The sequence below is a fragment of the Anser cygnoides genome, chromosome 3 (assembly GCF_040182565.1).
Source record: "Anser cygnoides isolate HZ-2024a breed goose chromosome 3, Taihu_goose_T2T_genome, whole genome shotgun sequence".
Lineage (NCBI taxonomy): Eukaryota > Metazoa > Chordata > Aves > Anseriformes > Anatidae > Anser > Anser cygnoides.
In genome coordinates this window covers 32,137,963-32,151,181 of record NC_089875.1, presented here as the reverse complement: position 1 = coordinate 32,151,181, position 13,219 = coordinate 32,137,963, and the positions used below count along the sequence as shown (strand labels likewise).

The following is a 13,219-nucleotide window of genomic DNA, read 5'->3' as shown; positions in this document are numbered from 1 at the left end:
TTTTTCTGTACTTCTTATGATTTCTTTGTATTGGGGGTGGGGGAAGGGTCTGCTCTTCTGTATGACCATCAGCCTGTCAGACTGAATTTTCACGTGAGATAGTAATGAAAGGATGCATTAAGAGGGCAAAATGCCTTGCTCACATGTGCTTTGATGAGGGAGTGAAGCAGAGGAGGAATAAAACAGGGTAGGATGTCAGTTTGGCATACCTGGTTTTAATCTGTTTCTTTTAGTCTGTCTGTTTCTGCAAGTAAGGATTCTTTCAAAGGGTTAACTTTTGCTTTTTTAAGGACAAATATTTGTCCTCTCCCCCTGCAGCTGAGCTCCCCTCTTTCTTCCTATGCTTAATTAACAAGGAGGAGCCTTTTGGTTCAAATGGGGGAAGAAAAAACCACAAAGCCCAATCCTGTCCAGCCATGATCAAAGCATGAAAAATGACATGAATGTGGTGAGGTGTTCCAGCTCGCTTACTGCCTCTCCCTGAGGTCTCCCACTGCCTGTGGTCACTTGGGGCAAGGATGGGGGTGCCAGGCACCCCTGGCCTGCCTAGGGGAGCATCTCCATGCCCACCCTCAGTGCTTTAGGCTAGGGCAGCTGTACGTCTCTGCAGAGCTGGGGCTTAGAAGCTGCTTGCCCAAATATGACTGGTGTATGCCATCATTTGTGGGGCTCACATACAGGGCCTATTCCTTGAGATACTGTGTTGGGTAGTTACTAATATCTATACTAGTGGCTCTAGACTTTTTTTTAATGGTAAAATTTAAATTGAGCACTTCATTGTGCTGCTGCCAGTGTCCCTCCAAGCCAGTCTTTCTTCTTCCTTGGTCTTGGAGAACCTTTGTATGAGTCGGAGGGACTGAGGCAGGCCCTGAAGGCTGTTAATGCAAATCCAAGCAGAGGTCCTGCAGCCGTTGGGCTGTACCTGCAGGCCCACTCTCACTGGGGTACCCACGGCACCTGGGCTGAAGGCCTGCCTCTGGACTATAAAGCTGGGGTTACTTGGCACAGAGCATGTCGGTGTGACCGTGCCACCCGGGCCTGCCCATCTGCCTGTGAAGTGGAGGCAGAAATCGCTGACAGAGCGCTGCAGTGTGTTGCCTCTGGCACCTGCGCTCTTGTTTTCAGAGATGGCTCAGATACCTGCTGGGTGGTGGAGGTGGGGGTGAGAGAAACCTTCCCTGTCTCCTCACTGCCTCTGATGAAAGGATGGGTAAGTTTCATGCTGGTCCTGACTCTCTTTCCCTTCACGCCAGCCACTGCCTTAGGTTATGGCAACCACAGGCCCAAAGAGGGTTTGTGGTGTGCTGGGGGCTTTCCTTTGGGGAGGGCTGCTGCGTTTTCCTACCACAACAGCATCAAACGCTTGGGGTCACTGCTCAAATGCTGGGCTTAAGTTAATGTGGGAGCCCAGGGAATGCTCTTTGCCCACTTTATTTTAGATGTGGAGTACTGTAGAGTCGAGGCAAGTCCTTGCAGTGCTCATAAAGGCAGAATGTGTCTGTAGTTACATTAGTTAGAAAAATAACAACCAGAAAATTGGGGAGGAAAAAGTATGAAGAGGACATCGTAACTTATCGAACTGTGCAAGATGTGGAAGAACGCTTTTGTCTGGCTGAAATGTCTGTCAGTGGTATCTATAATGTCATGTCTACTGTGTTATATAGCAAGTCCTTTGCCAGTCATCTGCCATCATGGTGATACAGTGGAAGCATTTATGAGGGGTTACTGTGGTACCTCAGGATTTTAACTGGACAAGAGTTTCCTCAGGTAACATGGACTCTATTTGTCTTCCCAGGCAATTCTGGATCTTCTCTTATTTCGGTTAACACCCAAAGGTAGTTTTTTTTGGCAGGGTTTTCCTTCCTGCTGGGCTTCCAAACAGGATAACAACTGTTCAGTGCCATGCATTGTTCTGCTGTAAGCAACCTCTGCTCCTGGTGCTCCTCAACATTGGAGCCCTCTTCACCTCCCTTTTGTCTTCTTTGTCACTATGGCCCTTTGCTACTTGCCTCAGGAGGATTTGCTGCCCTTTCTTTGTGGCAGTAGCAACTGCTCGAGGTTGGGCTCTGGTTAGAGCCCCTTGCAGAAGATCATCCCTGGTATGAACCTTCTTGCACGTGAAATGTGGCTCATTTAAAATAATAACAAATCGTCTTCCTTTCTTCTGGTCTCTGGAATGAAAGCTTGTCCTTTAGCAGAGAGGAACCGACTTCTGCAGCTGGAGAGCTGAAGCTGGTTCTGGGGCCAGTGTGGACACGTGGCCTCTCACCGCAGAAGCAGCTCCAGAGCTGAGGCAATGTGACATCGGGACCAAGCTGGCTGTGGCCTTGGATGCTGATCTTGTGCCAGCTCCTGGGGTGTCAGTGCTGGGCTGCATCAGCAGGCATGTCTTGGACTTGCACCAGGGTCAAAGGGGGAGACATCAGCTTGATCTTAGCTATGGGACTTGTCCTTGTGAGGCGGCTGCCAGTTGCCGATCTGTTCCTGATTAACCCTCTCCCAGGGGATGCTGACTGGCACATCCCAAACCCAAAATGGGATGGGAGGAGAAAGGGGATAAATCAGATACTGAAACAATCTAACTCTCTCATTTTTAACCCGGGCTGGCATCCTAATCAAGACAGGAAGACAGCAGGAGTTTGGACAGGGATCAGTAGGGCTGACAGTGCTGCACAGAGCAGAACCAGTATAATTATGGGCGAGTGGACATAATCATACAAATAGCTGAGCTCCGATGAGGAGTAGGCTCTTTCCTGAGAACTTGCAGGAGTGGTGGCCAGTTGTCTTCTTTCTTTCTTCTTCCAGTACTTCCCATCAGCTCTGCAAGGAGCTTTACCAGTACTAAATGCCTGTGTCTTTTGTAGTCACTGAAATGGGACCTGGGTTGTTGCCAGTGCAGGTGGATTTTTCTCTTTAGGAGGCAGGGAGGTGAAATCTTCATTAAACAATTGAAAGAAACTGGGGGGCAGAAGTCATATCTGCTAAAAGCAACCATGCTAACTTGATGGCAAATATTAACTTCTCCAGTTATATGTCAGACACAAAGCACTCAGGTCTGCAGATCTGATCATGGGTGCTCGCTGCCAAGTGCATGGAGCAATGGGAAGGTTGGAATAGTGTCCCCATCTGCAAACAATAATTTGAGTGACTTAGCAAGCACAACGCGTTGGTCTGGCCCAAAGTTCTGTGGTCAGGTCCTCCTGGGTCGCAGTCCAGGCCTGTAGCAGTAGGACTGTCCTCTTCTTCATGCCTTGGTCCCAGCAAGCTGCGTGGGATGCCAGGGACCATTTCCCTGCTCCCTGCCTGTGCCCAGGACAGGGCATGGTGCTTGGGCCACGGGGGAACTCTGTGCACCTGTGAGTCAGTGGCTCCACAGGCACCCCAGCATCGCCAGCACTTCCACCATTTCCCCCCCTCCCCTTGCTCTTTGGCCCCCACCAGCCATCCCTGTCTCTTCCATTGCTGGTTCTGGACCTGGGTTAGGCTTCTCTGCTCTCACTCTGTGTGGGCCCCCAGGCACAGAGCAGTGAGGTTTGGGGCCAAACCTCACAGAGCTGCCTCTGCCACCCCCAGCAGCTTTGATTCCCAAATGCCTCAGAGGTGCTCCCAGCCCTGACGGGTGCAGGGGCTCAACTGGAGACCAGCCGGTCCTACAGTGAGCTGCAACCACACGTGTGTGTGTGTGTGGAGACATCTTGTCTGAGGGGTGAGGCTAAATCTAGGCCTCAGTAAAACCCCTGAACAGCAGCTCCAGCACCAGCTGCTCCGACAGGCCCAAGTACTCGTTTCCCCATTGAGCTCCTTGCTGATGTGGACACGGCCTCTGCGCACGTGTGTCCGCAGGGGAACAGGTGCCAAAAGTGTGTCTGCAGGGGAAATTCTTGCTGGTGCCAGGCCAGGGTGGAGGAACACTTGGGCTCTTCCCTTCTATAAATGGTTATGTTTAAAACAGGTTTCTTAACTTAGGTTACAGCAGTGAGGGATGGATGAGCTTTGCTGTAAGGAGGGAGCTCCCAGCGACCCATGAACTGGAGCAAGATCTTGGCAGGATTGGGTAGGAATTGGGGATCAGGAATGTGGCCTGTTCCCACAAATTGTTAAAGGACTTCTCCCGGCCACACTCAGACTTTTGTCAGGCGTCTGGTGGGATGTCCTCTCTCCTGCAGCAGAGCGAGAGGTGAAGGGAGTGAACTGCTGCAACTAAGACCTCGTCCCACACTGCAGGACGTGGTGGCACCCCTGCTCTCACGTGAGGTGCTCGATCCAAGCCTGGCTCCCCCGGGAGATGCCTCGCTCTTGGCTGAGGGCACGGGGAGATCTTGTCAAGCTCCGTGAGGGAGGGGAGGCCGGGACGTGGGGAGCCCTGCTCCCGCTGCTGGTGAAGCACAGGAGTGCTTGCTCGCCTGCTCCAGCCAGCTGGGTTTAATTTTAGAAACACAGTGCTATCTTGGGGCATCTTTTTCCACGGAATGCAAGTCTTTAAGTAAATAAATAACAGCTTTGTCGAGGTGGAATGACGGCTCATAACCGCACTGCAAAACACGCACCGAGCGAGTCGAGCCCTGTTTCTCTTGCATGTGGAACTACTTTGTGCAGATACAGTGGCTGCGTTGCCTCCCTCCCCTACTTCGACCCCCTCCTGAGCTGGCCATGTGCATTGATTAAAAAGAAATAAAAACACCTTGAAATACCAGCCTCAGAGAAGTGGAAATGAAAATGCCTCCAGCTGCTGGGGTTCAGCTAGAGTTCTCTGGAGTAGGTTTGCAACAGCTATGGTTTACCAGCGATCGGCTAAGTGTTATTGTCCATGCCTTTGCTGCATCTGGGACATCCCAGAAGGATGTGCTCCAAGGCATCCTCGGCGAGCCTTGGGGGAAATAGCAGGCTATAAAGATGAATGCAAGAAACTTGTGTTTAAATACCCCTCCCAGTCTGGCTGGCCAAGAGCCTCCTGCACGCAGTTGTGTTGCTTATGGCTGAGTGTCCTGGGTGTGTCTGTCAAAGCTTGCTTGCTGGCTGGAAAATCCTGTTAAAGCCATTTTACCAGAGCAAGAGCCCATTTGCACTCTCAGGTCCAGCAGCTCTGAGATGCCTGCATGGCATCAGTTGCATAAGCTGTCTGTAACCCTGAAGCCCTGAATCAGCAGGGCAAGCTCTTGGGTTTCCAGTCTGAGCAAGATCTTACTGTGATGGCCTTCCTCTGACGCACCTAAAATCTGCTAGATAGAACAAATGGTGTCAAAATTACCCAGACTGCTGGCTACTGGCTTTGTTGTGGATTTCCTCCCACTGCATGCTGCTGCTGCTGGGACAATACGGTGGCAGAGCTGACAGGATGCTGTGCTTTTAAGGAAATTAGGTCAGGAGCACCCATCTTGGGTGCATTAGGAGTTGGCAGCAGCACTCTGGGTGCCTCCTCAAAGCCAAAGGGGTGGCTAGACTGTGCCTAATCGCAGAGGTATGAGTGAGCTCTGGCAACAGTCTTCGTAGCGATTGGGTTTGAAATCGGCGTCTGTGGCTTGGAAAAAGTTTTATGTAGCATCCTCTTGTCATATGCAGGCAAGGACGCTTGAAGAGGTTTTGCTCTGCCCCTTCCAGCATAAGAAGACAAGCATATCTTGTCCTTCGTATCCCCACAGCCCTCAGCAGGAGCGTTTCTGTGCAAAACTGTGATAGGTTTCGTGTGTTTGCTCAGGTTTAGTATGTGAATTCTCTGTGGGGCCTGGGGGCTGCTGGCTGCCCCTTGGCCAAGCTGGTGGCTTCCCTTCCCTGAGGGCTGCCAGGGCGGGGAAGATTTTCCACAGCCGTGGTTCTGCCTGCTCCTCCTCACGGCTGCTCTGCAAACTGCCTGGTTAAGCCATCTCCTCTCCTCCTCAGCCCGTGGCTCCCACTGATATCGCAGGTTTGGAGAAATTTATTTATTTGTTCTAAACCCTAGTGAAGGCCCTTTGCTGAGGGGCCAGACGAGCTCTGCCCATGTTCCCTATAAGGTGGGGCTCACGGCAGCCCTGGCAGCAGCCTGTGTTTCCACTGAACCCAGTTAAGATTCGGTCTTGGCAGGATGGAGCCTTCTGAGCTGCCAGCTGCAATAGGAGAGATGAGACTTCAAGGGCAGCAGAAACGATTCCCTCCCCTCGGCTCCACTTATTTCTTGGATCTGGGCTGAGGATGGCCCCAGGAGCTGATCTGCAGAAGCCAAACAAGCCGCACAGAGCTAAAACATTTCCATTCAGCGTCAGGCCTGGGGTGGGGAAGCACAGAGGCTGTGGGTGGCAGCCGGGGAGGTGGCTGGAGGGGAGGGAGGATGCGGCCCCACGTGCTGCCCTGGGACAGCCGTTAATTCCAGCCCAGCTGCAACTTTGCACATGGGGAGACTCTCAAGTGCTGGAATGATCCCGTTAATTAACCAGGGTGTTCCTTAAGGACTTGGAAAGCGGTGGTAGTGGGAGGTCAGAGCTGAAACCTCTCTCTTCCAGGCCCTCGGGAGCAGATGCTACCTGGTAGCAGGCTGCGCAGCTCCGCTGCTGGCGATGGAGCCATGCCACGACTTGCACCAGCTGCTAACTGGCCTAGGGCACTAGTAACGGAGCAGCTGTGTATCTGCTGGCATATGTTTTTTCCAAGCATAATATTAACACAACTTTACAATTGCCCGGCCCTCTTGCTGTCTCCCTCTCTTCCTCCCCTGCCTCCTGTCACTTGGGCACGCTTTGTGGCTAAGCTGCCCTTCACGGTGGAACCAGAAACCTTGCTTTTGCTGGCCTTGCGTCTTTGCAGTTGTGTACCCTGGAAGTGTTGTTGTGGGTATAGAGGAGAGAAGTTTGAGACTAAGTCTGTGTGGGAACAGCTTAGAAGGATGGAGATCTTCTGGTTTTGAGCAGGCTGTCCAGAATTTGAGGATATACTCCATGCTCTCTTCTGCTGAGGCTATTGAAGAAGCAATTGTATCTGTAACAGTCGTTGCTTGGGGAAGCCCAAGTTAGCCATGCAAGGTGAAGCTTGGCAGCAGCAAGATGGAGCAGAAGTTGTGTGCGTGGCACTGGGGAGAGCCACAGCCATTAGGCAGCTTGCCTGACAGCCCTGCCCTTGCAGTCAGGTTGTGAAAGTGGAGCTCAGCAGTGCTTGGTTTGTCGCACAGCTCTGCTCCGAGAGCGTGTCCAAGGGCATCCAGCCCTTCCAGTAAACTTGTACTCAGACCCGCTTAACCACTGCAATTTTGGGTACTTTCTCCTCTTCAAAGGAGCAAGTAGGATGAGTTCAAAATTAGATGTGCTAAACCCAAGGCCTTCTAAACCCAGCCATGGCAGCACTGAGGGAGAGGAAGGTAGAGCTGGCTGGATTTGTGTCTCGGCTACTGCTGCATAGGCTTCTTGTGACCACAATGAAAATGTGCTCTTATTACGACAGCCTGCACTGAGCTCACCCAAAGCCCTTCAGGCCCAGCTTGTGAAAAAGGGTTCAGCCACTCCACCCTGTGCCTTTCCAGGGAGTGTGCCAGATGTGTCAGGGGTTGCCATCATCAGATCACTTGATTTTGAGACACGTTTTGAGGCGTTAGCATGAAGTCTCCAAAATAAAAAAAAAAAAAAAAAACAAAACAAAACACCACAACTGCTTAGCCCACTGCACTCAGCAACTCCCGTTTTCACCTTTGCTGAAATGCTAAGCTGCTCTTGGAACGAGGCTGTAATAAATGGAGGGAAGTAAACTGTTTCTATTTAACTAATTAGCAGTCCTATGTCCTGGCCAAAGCACACACACGAAGTTACAGGCATTTTTAAGCTGTAACACGCCTGCATAACTGTTGCTGAGGCAGCCAGGAGCCACAAACGAGCTATGGGCCAAGGAGGGGGTGGGATGTGGGGCCAGATTCTGTTCAGTCAAACCCTGTGTAAAGCTGAGTAACTTCAGGGACTTAGGAAGAATTACTGCAGGTCACCAGTGGTTTAAAATAGCTAAAAGTTTGTCCCCATTTTTAGTGTTCAGCTGTTGTTATTTTTAGGGTTTGGTTTGAGTGGTTCCCGTTCTGAAAAAAGAGGTCCCTTTCTAAGGTATTTCAGGCCGTGCCTTCCTTCTATTCCCTGCTCTTCTTCCCCCAGCACTTTTCTGAAAGCACTGCTCCCTTTGACACAGTTCATGTCTTCATGAATACTTCGTGACCAGCTTCTGCTGGCTTCCCATTTAGTCTTTGCATCCAGTTTTTTTCCAGGGCAGTCTAAGGGTGGGGTGGCTAGCCTCAGGATGTGGCCACAAAGGAAGATGCAGGCTGGATTGGCAGTGAACTGACAATAAAACACAAATGGGAAATTAGCTGGGACAAGCTAGTTCTCTGGAGGAAATGACAAATGGTGCCTTGTAAGGGCTGCCACGATCAGCAACGCTTCTTTGTGTTCCAGTTGGGTTTGGTGTGTACGGTGGTAGCGGTGCTGCTGGTGCTCTTAGGGCATCTTCCAGGAGAAGGATGTGGTGGGCTCATGCTTTACTCCATTTCTTTTGATTAAATTGCCAAAAATCGCTTCCAAATTAGGAAGCGTCCCCTAGAAAAGGGGGGAGGGGGTAAGAGCTTTGTGCTATGGCTCCAGGATATGCAGCATTTTGGGGACGTTTCAGTCTGTGCTTGCTCAGGTTAAGAGGGAGAGTGCTTGAGGTGCCAGTTCCTTACGTGACTGCAGCACAAAATAGTGCTGTTATATGCATCCACTGACTCAGAACAGGCAAATGGGAGAAGCTGGGTTAGAGATTAAAGATGAGAGATGATAAATTATGATGCTAAACCTACAGGATTACTTAACTTAAGAAGGCTCAGATAGAGCTGAGCTTCATTCAACAACAAAAATGAAATAGCAAGAGAGCAGTCAAGATAACTTACTACTGTGAGGAAGCTACTAATTGCTGACTAATCGTGGCAACTTATAAAGTCTGTCTTGGTGCTCATCCTCAGTTAAATATTTATAGAAGCTTATGGATTAAAACATAAATGTTCCTTTGAATGAATGAAAAACACATTCAAAATCATGTGGAACAATTACAACTAGTATTTATTAAAAACAGTGGACAAAAAAAAGCAAGCCTCCAAAAAGTATTCATCACCATCTTACACCATTGCCCACCCAGCGCCACCAAAACATACAGTGCTACCAGCTCATTTCTCTTACAAAATATTCTGTTGACTTATGCTGGCTTCGTTATCTCTGTGCATAGTTTCAAGACTTTATAGTATAAACATGAGCATAAAATGGCACCAAAGTCTGTTCGTCCGAAGCTTCCAATCGCTCTCAAACCAAGAAAGTATGTAGTGAAGTGTGCGTAAGTAGTGGGATGTGCGTGGCAGTCGTGCATGTGCTTTGTAGGCCCTCAAGTCCTTTGTGTGAGCTTTACAGCATGACAGCAAGCTTCTCAGAAGCTGAAGAATCATGCCCCAAAGCCTCATTTTATCACCACTGAGTTATCTAGTTTCCTTTTAGTTCTCAAAACTGGCTGGAGGCTGGGTGAAGGCAGGGAGGGCAGGGCGCGTTGTGCGTGGTGGGGGTTAGTGCAGTGCCTGTGTGAGGCAGTACCTCAGCAGGTTCCAGACGTGCTTCCTTTTCCAGGGGCTTTGCTTCTGTGCTGAACGAGGGAAGCTGTTGTGCACAGCAGCTCCACTGATGAGTGCTGTCTCTCCTGGCTGCAGCGTGAGCTGAAATGCTTGGTGCTCGGTGCAGCCAGGCCGTGTGCCCTGCAGGGGAAGGCTCCGCAGTGCCCCAGTGAGGCAGGCAGGAAGGTGCTTGGTGCACAAGGTGGTACGGTGTCTTGGCTGTAGGCAGCCTGAAGTTCATCACTCAGCTTCCTCACACAACCTGGGAGCTGTGTGTTCCTCGATGCAGTCACAGGAAAGGTGAAGTACTTTCTTCCAGTTACTGCTTTATAGCCTCCTTCATTAGTTAAAGCCAGGCTAGGTTTCTTCCTTGTTCATAAACTAGAAGGCAACTGGCTTTTGTGTTGTTCTTCAGTTGTGCTTCAGCTAGCAGAGGTCACCTGGCAATCTCCTCAAAAGCAAGCATGGTTTAGCCTCTTCAGGAGCAAGGACCTGCAGCTTCTTGCCTGGCTTGATGCCACACAGGGAGATAACTAACTACTATCTCCTGTACAATGCTAAGTTGACTCACTATTGATTTACAGACAGATCAGTGACATTGATGGAATCAGGACTATAATACTGAATGTAGGCATACAAATGGTTACAGAGCTGGGCACCTCTCTTATCAGGCTTCCCAGCCTCTCTCCTCCTTTACTGAGCTTCCTTAGCAGAAGCTGTAGCTGTTGTGTGCGCCTTACCTCAGTAACAAAGGAAAAGAATCAATCTGCAATGGACAAAGCTCCTTCTGTGTTAACTACTGTATGAGATTTGTAGTGCACAAGTAAATACATTTGTAATGTAACCTATTGCCTCCTCAGCTTAAACCTGTGCTTACTTTAAGTGAGCAGGGTGTGCGTGACTGGTATGTGCTTTCCTGATGCTCACATTTTAACCTTATTACATGAGAAGCAACTACTTGCCAAGTTTAAGACACTTTTCCAGTAACCTCTTTAACTTAGAGTTGTCTTTGACTCTGTGCGCATTGAAAGGGAACGCCCTGAATCATATGGGAGCCCACATTAGCCATAAGCACTAGAAAATGAGTAAAACAAAGTTGAAAACATCCTCCTCTTCAATGCATTTAAATTAATGTTTAAAAAGAATCCATCAATATTAACAAAACAATGTTGATTAATATCTAGGATAGTCAATTCTCAAAGCTATTTAGGGCTACATGATACCCCCCCTTCCTCCCAGTTACTTAACATGGGGCCACTTAAATGCTCAAAGGCCAGAAGACTTCATGAAAGCAAGCTAGAAAATCATGCAGGAAAACTCTCCAGGTGGGGCAACAGCACCTCTCCTGCTCTTCCAAGCAAGTGGCTACTGGTCTCAGTCTTGGTTTCAGCTGCCAGGACCATGCAGCTTGCTGCTTACTAGGAGCTGTGTTGTAGGAAGGAAAAAGTGGAACCTTCTGGGGCTTGGTGTGACAGCTTTGTCTAAAGTTAGGGCGAGCTGACACCTACTTCCATGCTTGGTGTAATTAAGCCGTTAAGCATGCAGACACAGTGCCTCAATATATTTGAGTGCTAAGGTCAGAATGCTGCAATATGCTTCCAACACTGCAAAAATTACCTTTCAGATCAGCAAAATAATTCTTCTAACACCAGCAACCTTCTGTTTTAGATCATTTCACAGCATTCAAGGCAGAGAGCTGGGCAGCTGCCCTCTTTTTTTTCTTTTGAAACTGACGGGTGGGTATTTCCCAACTGTGGGCAAGGGAAGCAATAGCAATGGAAAGGGACGGGAGCTGCCTCTCTGACCCTAGCTGTTCAACAGCTATAATCTCTGCTGTGTGGTAGGGTCCCAGAGCTGTTTTCTTCTTACTGTCACTATCTAAATTCAACTGGGGGGGGATGGAGGCACAGACAGACAGAAACAATTCTGAAATCCTAATCCTTGACTTAAAAATAGTTGTCAAATAACAGTACTTTCAGCACTTCCTTCGTTTCCAGAGCTCACAGTTGCATGGTGTGATGACAGCAGCTGTGAATATTTCACAGCATGAAGAAAAAGAAACCCTCTGTGGTATAACTAGGAAGCTTTGTTCAAACTCATGGTGAGGACACTGAAATGAAACTACTAGCTGAGTGGAGAAGTCTGACCTCTAAAAAAACACACATCCTCAACAGCTGGGTAAGCGGCTCCTCTGTTCACTCAGCAGTAAGCTGACAGAGTTGTGTGGTATGCCTACTACAGCTGAGTGGCACGGGTTCTGTGAGCAGTGGTTACCTGGAGGGCTGGAGGTGTCTGGATATGCTCTAGGCCCTTGAGAAGTCTCCCCTCTGCCCACCTGTCTTACTGAGCAACTTTACCTCCTCGATCACGATGTCGTGAGTAACTGCTTTGCACATGTCGTACACAGTCAGGGCAGCCAGGCTGGCAGCTGTCAGAGCTTCCATCTCCACGCCTGTCTTCCCCCAGGTCTGGCAGGAGCAGTGGATCACCACTGCGCACCGGGCCTCGTCCAGGCTCAGAGACACCTCCACGTGGCTGAGAGGGATGTTGTGACACAACGGGATCAACTGGCTGGTCAGTTTGGCTCCCTGAATTCCCGCAATCTGGGCTACTGCCAGCACATCCCCTTTCTTCATCTGGTTCTGCCTCACCATCCCAAATGCCTTCTCACCCAGGCGGACAACAGCACCAGCAACAGCCCTTCTTCTGGAATCCGGCTTCCCTCCAACATCTACCATGGTGGCCCGTCCTTCCTCATCAGTGTGAGTCAAGTTATCTGAGGCACGAGGGACCTCGGAGCAAGATGCTGAATCCCTGGTACAGAATTCAGATCCTGGACTTGCCTCTTTGAGCTGACAGTCCACAGAAACTTGGACAACAGGAGAAGCCTCAAGGCACTTCGTGTCAAATGTGGAGCTCGGGTCCTCCTGGAAGACACAGAAGCCTCTCAGCTGGGTTTGTAGAATTCCTGTCCTTATGTAGCACTGTTGCTCCGGGTGAGATACTGGCAGGATAAACTGTCCTGAAAGTTTATTTTTCATTAATGCTTTTCCCATTTGTTTGGATAAACTTGCTCTCAAAGTTAGCCAGTGGCTAGATGTGTGGCCCCACTGTTTTGAATTTGGGGGATGCTGCAGGGCATCTTGGCGTAGTGGGAATGACAGCAATGCAGGCTCTGAAAAAGAAGAGAAAAAAACATGAGGATGTATTACTAGCCAGGAAGCTAAGTCAAGTCTGCAATAGCTGAGAACCCTGTCAGAGCACTGCTTGGGCCTTCCTGCAGTACAAGAACCTGAAGAAGCCTGCAACCATCTATTTTTCTCTCCTTTCTTACCAGTGCACCAAAATTTGCTGCTTTATTAACACAAACCCCAGGACTTAAGACACCTATTTCATGGTCCCTGACAAAAGGAAACAACTTGTTTTCAAAAAGCATCAACACTTCCTGAGAAACAGCAGCCAAGAAAGCTTAGAAGAAAGCAGTCCTAAAGATAAGCAAGTCACAGCATCTCAGCATCCGTTTGAGACTCTCCCAGTTCCAGTCTCCTTGTGAAAGCTTGGCATTGTAAGTATAAAACTCTAGCCCTCAGGTTCTTGGTTCCTCCTTTCCAAACACCTCCCAGCCCAGGCAGATACTTTTCCTGC

At 49.5% G+C, this 13,219-nt stretch overlaps 1 protein-coding gene across 3 annotated transcripts in view; it reads right to left on the bottom strand.

Annotated features, from left to right (window-relative positions):
* Positions 1-9,012: 9,012 nt before the first annotated feature.
* Positions 9,013-13,219, bottom strand: part of MOCS1 (molybdenum cofactor synthesis 1) — a 32,587-nt gene continuing 28,380 nt past the window's right edge. For 2 of the 3 annotated variants that reach the window (XM_066993830.1, XM_066993831.1), the window contains one exon: positions 9,013-12,749. In XM_066993830.1, coding sequence (XP_066849931.1) covers positions 11,878-12,749 — 872 coding nt within the window. In that variant the 3' untranslated portion in view covers positions 9,013-11,877. The remainder of the gene's footprint in view (positions 12,750-13,219) is intronic. The other variant, XM_066993832.1, reaches the window with a different exon arrangement.